The sequence below is a fragment of the Vigna unguiculata genome, chromosome 1, assembly GCF_037176805.1.
Source record: "Vigna unguiculata cultivar grain cowpea cultivar isolate G323 ecotype 2 chromosome 1, ASM3717680v1, whole genome shotgun sequence".
Taxonomy (NCBI): Eukaryota; Viridiplantae; Streptophyta; class Magnoliopsida; order Fabales; family Fabaceae; genus Vigna; species Vigna unguiculata.
The window spans coordinates 47445358-47457645 of record NC_140792.1 but is presented as its reverse complement, the minus strand read 5'-3'; the positions used below and the strand labels follow the sequence as shown (position 1 = coordinate 47457645).

The 12288-nt window shown below is 25.4% G+C and overlaps 1 protein-coding gene across 1 annotated transcript; it reads left to right on the top strand.

Moving 5' to 3' along the window:
• The first annotated feature begins 1351 nt into the window (after nt 1–1351).
• LOC114163214 (uncharacterized protein At3g28850-like) lies at nt 1352–2436 on the top strand. Its single transcript, XM_028047386.2, has one exon. The coding sequence runs from the start codon at nt 1412–1414 to the stop codon at nt 2135–2137; it is 726 nt and encodes a 241-aa protein (XP_027903187.1). The 5' UTR covers nt 1352–1411; the 3' UTR covers nt 2138–2436.
• The last annotated feature ends 9852 nt before the right edge of the window (nt 2437–12288 follow it).

The following is a 12288-nucleotide window of genomic DNA, read 5'->3' as shown; positions in this document are numbered from 1 at the left end:
CCAGCAATAGAACAAGTTATAATTTCTAATCCAATTTTCAATGGCGAGTCAGCTTAGACCAATCAATTTTTTAACTGGTAAAAACGGATCAGATCAAAATAGACCATCTATTACACTATTTTCGTGAAGTGTTGAGATAATTACTTTGATCACTTATAAATGATCCCATTCTAATCGATCTCAATGATCACTTTGTAATCACTTTATATAGTTGGAGATTCGTGTAAAGATTTTTTAACTATATTTTTATGTGATAAAATTGTTGATGCTTATAAACTTACTTTTAAGGTGTATTTAAAATTATTTTTAACTATTTAAAAGCGTACTTTTCTTTAAACAATATGTACAAGTTAAAGTAGTTTTTAACGATTTGAAGAAAATCTAAAAATTGTAAATATAACAATTTAATGAAAAAGTTAAAAAATTTTAACTACTTTTAAAAAAATTAAGTGCCGGACTGTTCTTAGAAGAGAAATTGTCTTCAAACTAGGAGATTTATGAAATAAAATAAAACAAATTTAAATACAATATCCAAAAACCAGATTTTTAGCAAATTTTTGAGCTCAAATAGCCGCAACTGTAGCTTTGCCTATCAGGTAATAATAAGAAAAGAAAGAATCATCCTGTGAAATAGTTACAATATAATATGTTATTAACACGAATAATGTTATATTTTTCTTATACTTTTTCATATTTGTGAAGAAAGTATTAAATGAAAAATTAAATATATTTAATGTTTTATGAATTTAAAAGTGGTCAATATTTGTTATTTTGTCTAAGTACAAGGATTTCGTGTAAATTTTATTTGGTATATAATTAATAGATTTTTGACCGAAGTGACGGTTACGTGTTTAATGTAGTAATGGAACTATGTATGATATAGGAGTATCATTTTTTATTTCCCATATTATCCCGATAAAAAACAAGAATGACAGGAGTACAATGAAATGCTTTTTTATAATTTAATATATTTTTACTTATATTATTTGAATTAATTATACTAATTTTTTAAATTGGTAGAGTTTTTGAGATTTAAACTTTTAAATTTATAACGCAAATATTGTTTCGATATTCCTTTCATTTTTTTAATCTTTATTCTCGATTTATTTCCTTTATCATTTCCTATTTATTTTATACATTTTCTCATCTTATTTCGTTCGTTTCATTTTCTCAACTTTTTTTTATTTATTTTATTTTGTAGATTTTAAGTGTTTACATTGCTTGATTTTCTATACTAATTTAATAAACATGCAAAATATAAAATCATTAATAAAAATGGCCCTTCCCTTTTGTATCTATTTACCAATTCAACCCCGCTCACTCCACACACTAAATACAACACTCCATATAACAAACCACATCATCAAACAAAAACAAAGACACACACACATCCTGTTTCTCCTTTGTTGCAATGTGGCTACCATGGCGTGTCCGAACTACAGCTTCCCGTCCCAACCGATCCCGATCCCGATCCCGATCCCGAGCCTCCACCGTCTCCTGCACGTCCTTCAAAGACATACAAACCCTCCTAGCTTCCGAACCCGAACCTAGCTCTCCCAAATCGCCCTCCCTTTTCCGCCGTCTCTCCATGTCCCCCTCCCTCCTCCGTTCCCTCAGCGGCACCCGCGCCGCCGCCCCTTCCTCCTTCGCGCCGCCGCCGGACTCCGACTGCGCCTCCGTCGTCCTTTACTACACCAGCCTCCGCGTCGTCCGCCGCACCCACGACGACTGCCGCGCCGTCCGATCCATCCTCCGCGGCTTCGCCGTCGCCATCGACGAGCGCGATGTCAGTGTCGACGACCGCTTCCGCGAGGAGCTGCAGTGGATTCTCGGCCGCCGCACCGTGCCTCTTCCGAGCGTCTTCATCGCCGGAACCTACATTGGCGGCGCTGACGACGTTCGGCGACTCTACGACAGCGGCGAGTTGCACGAGCTGGTCGAACGGCTGCCGTTGTCGCGTAGCATCGCATGCGGTCTCTGCGGAGGGCTGAGATTCGTTGTGTGCGACACGTGCGATGGAAGCCATAAAGTGTTCGCTGAAAAGAGTGGCGCCTTCAGGATCTGTTCTTCCTGCAATTCCAACGGTTTGATCAGGTGCCCTTCCTGCTTCGTGGTGCACCAGCGACACAGCAAATAATAATAATAAACCCTCCTCTTTGATTTCATTTTTCAATGTTGATCATCATCGTCTCTCCCCGGGAATTATTCATCTTAGATTCCTTAAGTTTTCAATTCTACCTTTGCTCCGTTACTCTGACCAGTAATCAGCGATGGTATTCGATTCAAGCCTTGTGGATACACCTACCAACTTAGGTTAAATTTTAGAAAATTATAATTTCATGAAACAATAGTTCTATTATATAGTTTATGTGTTTAATACTTCAGTAGTTTTAAACTCTCATTTTCCCTCCAACGTGTTTTGATTTGTTTGGAGTTTATGTCTTTGTCAAACCGTTTGAACATCAACGAGTCTATTCTGAATCTCAGTTTTCAAATTCTATCCATTCGACTACATTTGAATAGATTCACGAAATAGGAAGTTATAAAACATAAAAAATGAAAAAAAACAAAGACCGATTGGGTTTTATACATCTCAATAGATTCACGAAATAGGAAATTATAAAACATAAAAAATGAAGAAAAAAAAAGGACTGATTGAGTTTTATATCAAACTTATCGTATATAATTAAAAATTAAGAGTTAATAAAGATTGTATATCACTTCCCGTTGATTTCCTACTTGTTTCGTAGTATATATATTAATTATTTTAACACATTAAATGTATTCTATTTTGATTTAATAATTTATTTATTGAAAAGATTTTAGTGAGAACATTCCATTATAAGCAATTGTAGAGGAAAATGTTGACAAAGAAATGGCGAAACCATATCCGGAATCCACAGCAAATGACATGTTTCTGTGGGAGGCTCTAAAACTTTACTTTGCCTCCCAAGTTCAATATTATATTATTAACACAAACACATCAATATCTATCATATGTCAGTTTTACCCACTGAAACAAATACTACAAATTATAGATTAACAGGATTATTTATAAGTTTTAATATATTTTTCTATGATATTATTTTATTATTCACCAATATTACTCTAACTATTTATTGCTTTAAAAAGGTTAAACAGTACTTATCATTTTCAATAAATATTTTCTTGTCTTTATATTACATGTCCCCTACTATTGAATTGTTTCACAGCTACAATCTAACTCTTTAAATGTTTTTTTTTCAATTTATTTTGATATTTAATGCAATTAATATTTTTTAAGATATGTGGACCTTCTCTTCAAAACACATACATATCCATTAACAACGTGCTTATATATATATATATATATATATATATATATATATATATATATATATATATATATATATATATATATATATATAACAAGTAATCACTCATTATAAAATTAATTATAGATTTATTAAATACATATTTGAAAGAAAATAAACAATTTAGACAATAAGTATTATCATTTTTTTTTGTTTTTAATATAATAAAATAATTTATAGTTTTACAACAAATAACTATCATATTTTACTTTTAGTATAATAGAAAAAAAATTATAATTTTAGTACAAATAACTATTTTATGTGATGACGGTTAATTATTATTATTATTATAATTAAGTATGTGTTTGATCTTTAATAATTATCGTATATTGTTTATAAAGAAAAATTAACATTAATATATAATTATATTTTTACCATTTTTTTTGTTTTACAAATTTAAAAATTTAATAATCTCTTTAAGATTAACTACATATTAATATTGTTTAAAATAAATATACGTAATAATTATTAAAAAGCACTTTTAAATATTAACAAATTCAAAAAACAACTAAGAGAATTTAAATTTCTATATTCAAAATGTAACTCTTTATTAATAGGCCAGACAAAAACCCAAAACCCAATACGCGAAAACCGCTCTAAGATAGGACCATTATTCAGCATGCCAGAAAAAACATGCATATCTAATATACATTTATAAAAATAAATGTGTCTTTAATATATACACTTAATCAAACTTAATTTTAATTAATTAATTATTTATTTATTTATATATAGAAATTTGTGATCTTTGCGTCCAATATACGATTCAGTTAGTTATCGATTTAAATATGAGAACTGTTTTATCAATTTAAATAAATAAATATATATATATATATATAATAAATTATTTTAGCTGAAAATACAATAGTAGCATCCAAACCCGGAAAGTCCACAAAAATGGGATTCAAGCACGACGTTTTAATGGATCTTTCTTCCTACACCTTCAAGCATTTCTTCTGTATCTCCAAAAAATCTTTAAATTCTTAAAATACCCTTTGACCATTTAAAGAAATGCACGGACATCACACCCCCAAAAAATACTTCCGGATGTCGACTTCCGGAAGTCAAAATATATGACTTTCGGAAGTCAAAAATCATCACCGGAAGTCAAAAATCATCACCGGAAGTCGACTTCCAGAAATCAAAAATCATCACCGAAAGTCGACTTCTAGAAGTCAAAAATAATCACCGAAAGTCGACTTTCGAAAGTCAAAAAATCATCACCGGAAGTCAAAAAACATTACGGAAGTCGACTTCCGTATATTAAAAAAAAAATATTTTTTATTTTATTTAATTTTTTAAAATACATATATAAAATTATAAAACATTTAAATTTAAAAAAAATTACTTTAAAAAATAAAAAATAAAAAATAATAAAATTACTAAATAAAAAATTGAAAAACAAAATTGAAAAATAATTTAAATTCAAATAATAAAATTTTAAATAATTTAAAAATGAAAAAAAAAAAAATATATATATATATATATATATATATATATATATATATATATAAACCGGAAGTCAGACTTTCGTATATATATATACGAACGGAAGTCGACTTCCGATATTAAAAATTATAAAATATATATATATTTTATAAAGTTTTATTATTTTAATTTAAATTGTTTTTCAATTTTATTTTTACTTTTATTTATTTTATTGATATTATTATAATTATTTTATTTATATATTTCATGTATATTATTTTATATTTTATTTGAATTTTTTAATTTTGCTTAAAATTTAAATATTTAATTTTAATCAAATTTTTAAAATTTTTTCAATTATATATTTTTTTTTATTTTTAAATTTAAATTTATTTTTATATAATTTATTAAAAATTTAATAAAAATAAAAAATAATTAAAAAAATTATATTTAAAATAACATATATTAATAATCAAATTTAAAATAAATTATATATAACTAGAATTCGATTTTCAAGAATATTCCTATTTTTTCTATTTTAAATTTGATTATTTATATATTATTTATATATGTTTTGAATATCATTTTTTTTAATTTTTTTGTATTTTTATTACATTTTTAATAAATTATATAAAAATAATTTTAAATTTGAAAATATAAAAAATATATAATTAAAAAAAATTAAATTTGATTAAAATTAAATATTTATATTTTAAACAAAGTTAAAAAATTCAAATAAAATATAAAATAATGTACATGAAATATATAAATAAAATAATTATAATAATATCAATAAAATAAGTAAAAGTAAAAATAAAATTAAAAAATAATTTAAATTAAAATAATAAAACTTTATAAAATATATATGTTTTATAATTTTTAATACTGGAAGTCGACTTCCGTTTGTATATATATATATACGGAACTCCGACTTCCGATTTTTATATATATATATATATATATATATATATATATATATATTTTCTTCATTTTTAAATTATTTAAAGTTTTATTATTTGAATTTAAATTATTTTTAATTTTGTTTTTTAATTTTTTATTTAGTAATTTTATTATTTATTTATTTTATTTTTTAAAGTAATCTTTTTTAAATTTAAATGTTTTATAATTTTGAATACGTATTTTAAAAGATTAAATAAAATAAAATATATAATTTCTTTTATATATGGAAGTCGACTTTCGGTGATGATTTTTAATTTTCAGAAGTCGACTTTTGGTGATGATTTTTTATTTTCGGAAGTCGACTTCCGGTGATATATTTTGACTTCCGGAAGTCTATATAATTTTGGAGGTGTGGTGTCTGCGGAGTTTGTTAAATGGTCAAAGGATTTTTAAAAAATTTAAAGAAAGTTTGGAGGTGTAGAAGAAATTTTGGAGATGAAGGAAAAAAGACCCCGTTTTAATTGAGGAAAATTCTATGGGCCTGTAAACCCTGATGCTAATACTTCGGCCGCACAACTTATTATTTTACTCGCTTTTCTGTAATTTCTATCAAAATTAATTTTCTTAATAGGGTTAGACTCTTACATATGATGGCAAATTAATTTTGCTGATGATTTCATGCTCAAGTAAATTACAAAACATAATTTCAAATAAGAAAATCATAACATTTTATCTTATCTGTCATTGCGAATAACATTAATTTTAAGTTCATTTCCGATATGTCAGATGGAGAATTTTACAACCCACTTTATTATTGGGAAAATAATTTTTTTTAAATAATTTTTTTTTTATAATTTAAGATAATATCTTTTAAATAATTTTTCATTTTTTAGTTTTTAATATTTTAAAATCATTTAAAAAATATCATCTTATTTTATATTAAAAAAATTATTAAAATTTAGTTGTTATAAACGATAAACTTATTTCAACGTGGAGTGGATGATTATCCCATTTTCTCAACATGCAAATAGGAAATGGAAACTGTTATGATCATCGAGGAATGTGCAAAGATACCCTGAAACATTTGAAATATTAGAAGACATTAATCTTTTTTATTAATTATTAATTATTAATACCAGACCTTTTACACTATAGCATCTTAAGATTTTATTTAATATATGTCGCAATGAACTTTGGACAATTCAAATTATCATAAAACACTAGTCTTCATTATTTTCGTGTTTCTTGAATTCAGAATGTGAAAAATGAATTGTAATCGGTGAAGATCCCAATCGTTTTTTTTTTCTTCTTAAACCAAAGTATTGCTATGTTCATGTATTTATGCGCAGTTTGTGTTTGAAACGAAAAACGTGTTCATAAAAAAATTATATCAATTAAAATATATACAATTAAGATATAAATTTTCAATCTAACTTAAAAAACTTTATAAAAATAATTTATAAGATAAAATTTATATATAAAATAAATTTGTATTGTCTTTAATTTTCCACATTGGTTTGATTTTGGTTAGTGAAACATCCCATGTAAATTGCGATTTTAGGGTTCATAATTAAGCTCCCACGTCATTTCATTCTTTATGTCACCAACTTTTTTTTTGTTGGATTTCTGTTTGGATTTTCTGCAGTTGGTCCATCGTAATATATGATGTCTAATTAAGCTCTTCAGACTTTAGATTAGATCATTGTATCTTTTAGTCGTAAAACTAATTAAGAATTTTTAAGATTTATGATTCTCACACAATAAAACATAATAGAGTACGAATCTTGATTCATGAGAGATCTGTGAATATGTGTTCTTCAAATTTGTAATCTTGTGTACTCTTCAATCACCGTTTCTCAATCTATGTCTTTGTCTTTCTTTCTCTTCTCACACGTTCTTGATGGGTTACAGTGAAAAGAACTTTATGGCCAGAGATAGAACTCCTATTCCTTTTATAAACCAACGTCCATCAAGTTGGTTTTTATTTTATCTTTATCTTTGTTTTATTTTATTATCACTTCCCATAACAATAACCAATAAGTCTTTATATTTTATTAAATCACAATTGGATCATCATAATATTTCAAATGAATCACTAATAGGAATTAATTCGTCAATTAATTCTAACATTAGTTTCTTAAAATATTGTTTTAATTTATATTGCAATTATATCTCATCTGTTATTAATTATTGTAGAGGAAGTTCGCATTGAATTTTCAGACAATATTTTATTTTGGCAGGGAGAAAAAAATACACTGAGAAAGAAAATAGAAGAAAGAAATTGAAGACTCACCCGTAGATTTTGACGACAAAGCTGAGAAAAGAGAGTGAGAAAATTTGGGTTGCGTTGAACGAGTAAAAATAAAGACGATGTGAGCAGCGTGTGGCTATGGTGATAGATTTATTCGGAAAATCAAATTGATTTCTTATAATCACTTTTTTTCTCTTATTTAAAATGCATTTTCCTTTGTACACCTAAGACTCAGCATCCTTTCTTAAAATCACAAGTGCATGCTCACAAAAGGGAAAGCCCAACAACTCCTTATATGTCAATCGCCATCAACTTTCTTATCTCCATCACAATTTTTAAAAGTCTTATTCTATTATTATTGTGAAGTAAATATAGTTGGAAAATTATATTATTATCATCCTTTCATATTGAAACTTTCAAACACTTTTAATAAAAAATCATTTTCTGCCCATTTAATGGGTTTTTCATATCACATCTACATCTAAAATATAATATTTAACATTGACACATGGATTGATCTATTATTTGGTTGATACCATGATCATATATATATATATATATATATATATATATATATATATATAAATAATATTTTTTTATAATAAGAAATTATTTTAAAAAATGAGGACAATTCGACGAGCAATATCATGTGATTAAGTAAATTTAATGATTCAACTAATTATCATCAAGATGGACAAGTTCTTATTAAGGACATGAAGTTTTATAAGAGATATTTATGAATTAGAGTTACTTGATGGAAAAGACGTCATAAAAACCTTTAACATATGAAATATTGTTAATTTTTGTTTTATTATAATTGATTATATTTTGCTTTTATTCACATACATATTATTTTACTTACAATGTTTTTTTGAAAGGATTACGATGAGACATGTACAAAAGAGACAATTATAGTATTAACTTACAAGTTACAAAAGGTGATTATGAATTATTTGAGGTAATTATGAATTGTTTGATGTATCATTTGATCAAGCTACAATTAAGAGAGTTATAAATCGTTTGGTCAAATGACATTAGTGTAATTGTGAAGCATCCTCGAAAAAAAATTGATTAAGAGACATTAAAGTAAGTATTAAGTATTTGATTATAGTGTTACATTTATATTCAATCAACCAACATCTATTGTCAAAAATGACAATTGTCAATTTATGCAAATTAAATATCTTTTATAATCAATCTTTCACCGATAATGTAAATTGAAGCTAATTAACACTTTTTTGCTACTTTTGCTTATCTAACCATTTATACACATTTTTTTTCATTATATGTAATCTAATGAGTCTATGCAAACCATTTTAGGATAACATTATACTCAATCAAATAATTCATATCTCTTAAAACATCCAATTTAACAAGGAGTTCACATTTATTATTTTGGTGTTAAGTCCAATTTAGGTCAGTAAATCAAAATACCAATCGAGTCAATGATAGGTAAAATGCCTAATTAAATGTATTTTATTATAATAAACGAGGAGTTTTGGTCTAAAAAAGTTTTAGCCTTACGCTATATCATGCTAAGACTAAGGGGGTTGTGTGGTGTTAGGCCCAATGCCAATTGGGTCAATAAATCCAAATACTAATTGGGGAAATGATGGGTAAAATGTATTCAATTATAAACATTGGGGTGGTTATACATAGGAGATAAATAGTCAAATAATAAAAGAAAGATATTAATAGTATTTTATTATAATAAATGAAGAGTTTTTGGAATACTAGGACAATAGAATTTTGGGGAGTCCAAATATGAGAAAATAAAATAGACTCTTATGATGTGTTTGGATCTGCGTGAGTACTATTAATGTGAATGGAAAGTGACTTGAAAACGTGTTTGAATCTGCTTGTTTGCACAGTATATTATTATGGATATACTAAACCCTAAAATATATGGATATTGATAACGTAGTATATTATTATATATACATATATAATTTTAATTTTAATTTTTATAATAATTAGTATTATATAATAATAATATTATTATTATTATTATTATTTAAATAAATATCTTTTGTATATGAATAAATTACATTTTTGTAATTTTAAATAATATTTATAATTTTATTTGAATATCATTTTTTTCTATTTATATTAAAGGTTAAAATGGTAATTATATAATTTATTGAATTTTATCAATCACGTCATAGACAAATTTTCATAAACCTTAATTCATATTAACTCAAATCGTACCATATTTTCTCTGATCCAAACAAACTCATCTTTAATTGTAAATCAACTCAGATCAATGTCTCCCAACTCCAAACACAACATTAAAGATGGAAAAAGACAAATCACAACTTTGAATACTCTAGAATAATCGATTTTGAATTTGCTACAACAATTATGACATTCAAACATTTAATTTAACTCTAATAACATGTTTTGATTAACAAATTGAGAATAAATAGTTATTTTGTATTTGATTGAAGACTGAAAACAACTTTAAGAAATAAAAAAAAAAACACACTTTTTCAATTCAAGTTTTATTTTCTCTTCTCTTGTGGAACCTATAATACGCAGATTTTATCATATGTTATACGCCGTATGGCACCAAACGCATATATATAAAACCTTTTTGAATGAAGAATATAAAAAAGAGGGAGAAACATGGCTCTTACGCAAACAGAATAAAGAAAGATGCTTCGTTTTTTCTAATCACTAAGGTTTTATCTTAAAAAAAGAATACATTATCGATTCGATTATTAAAAAATTAGTCATTGAATGCTTTACCAAGTCTCAAGAGAAAGAGATAAACCCTAGAAATTGATATATCAGAATTTACCCAAGTCAGCTGCGCAAGATAGCCTCCAAAACCCACTATTTTGTCCCATCTCAGATCATCACCTAAAAAAAGAAAAATGATATTTTGATCGAAAATATACAACAATGGCAATTCCCTATTATATATATATTTACTATATTTAATTTTCTATTGTATACATGTTTAAAAAAAAAATACTAAATTAGAAACGCTTTTCAAAATATAAAATTAACAAATTTTAAAAATTCGGAATTCACAATCTTCATCTTTTAGGTGTCATAGCAATCTTTATCTCATACACATTTTGTCACAATCATAGTTTTATAGTGTTAAACCATTTTTAGAAAGACAAGAAAATTCAAAATCATCAGAAAAACTATAGTTTTATAGTCCTTAAACCATATTTAGAAAACGAAAAAAAAAATCAACTCTAAAATTAATAAATACCCATAATATTTTGTTGTGAATGTATTTTAAGAACAATGTGAGAAAGTTTCTTTTTTAATGTAACGTTTTATTAAAAATAATTTAAACGTCAGTCTAAATTTTATATAAATAATAAAATTAAAAGAAAAAAAATATAAATGTAATATCTCAAAAATTTTAGTTAAAAATGGTATGTAGATTAGACTCAAATTATATATATTACTAATCAATGAATCTTTGGATAAAATATAAACCCGATTCTCTTTGATCTAATATTTAGGAAAGAATGTATAGCTTTTTGACATTTTAGCATTTATGTTTTCCTTTATTATATCTTTAGAAGTTTATTATTTATTTAAATTTATTAAATTTTGATTATCGGTTAAAATTATCTTTATAATTTTTTATTGTGATTTCAAAATACATTGCTAATAATTTATTTTAAAAATTGAAAATATTTTAGTGCTGGGATAACATAAAAAATTCTACAGAAACTGAATTTAACGTAATGTAGTATTTAATGTTCATTTATTTAATCAAATGATTAAACTACTAGCACCTAATAATTTTAAGTGCTTTGAGCAGTTTGACTTTTGAAATAATAGTGTAACGCTGTTGCATTAATAATGATAGACACGCAATAATAAAGTTAAAAAGAAGATTTGGTTAATAATGTATTTGTTTAACTCAAATCTAATTCTCTAATTCACTGTTTCTGTTATTATCTTCATACTCTCCACTCTCCACTGTTTCTCACCTTGGTCGGCGGTGGCGACTCTCATTTTTGACCCATTCCATGCTGTACAATTTTTAATGGTGCAGGTTGCTGTTCAGAATTTTTGATTTGGCTTCTCTAACAATTGTGTCCATGTAGATGTTTAAAAATTAAATAAATCAAAAACAATTTATTATGTAATTAACAAGTTTAATTTTTGAAACAAATCTATACTCATAACATAATTTGCACAGGTAGAAAGAAATGCTGTTTATATATTTACATTGGCTTTAGTAGAACTTCTAATATCAAAGAGAATGAGTAATAATTTATACACAAATAATGAAAAGGTTTTTACACTATCATTATTTATCTAAGACAATAGTATATACAATGATTTTTAACTTTTATACTAATTATTTTAAAAATCATACTT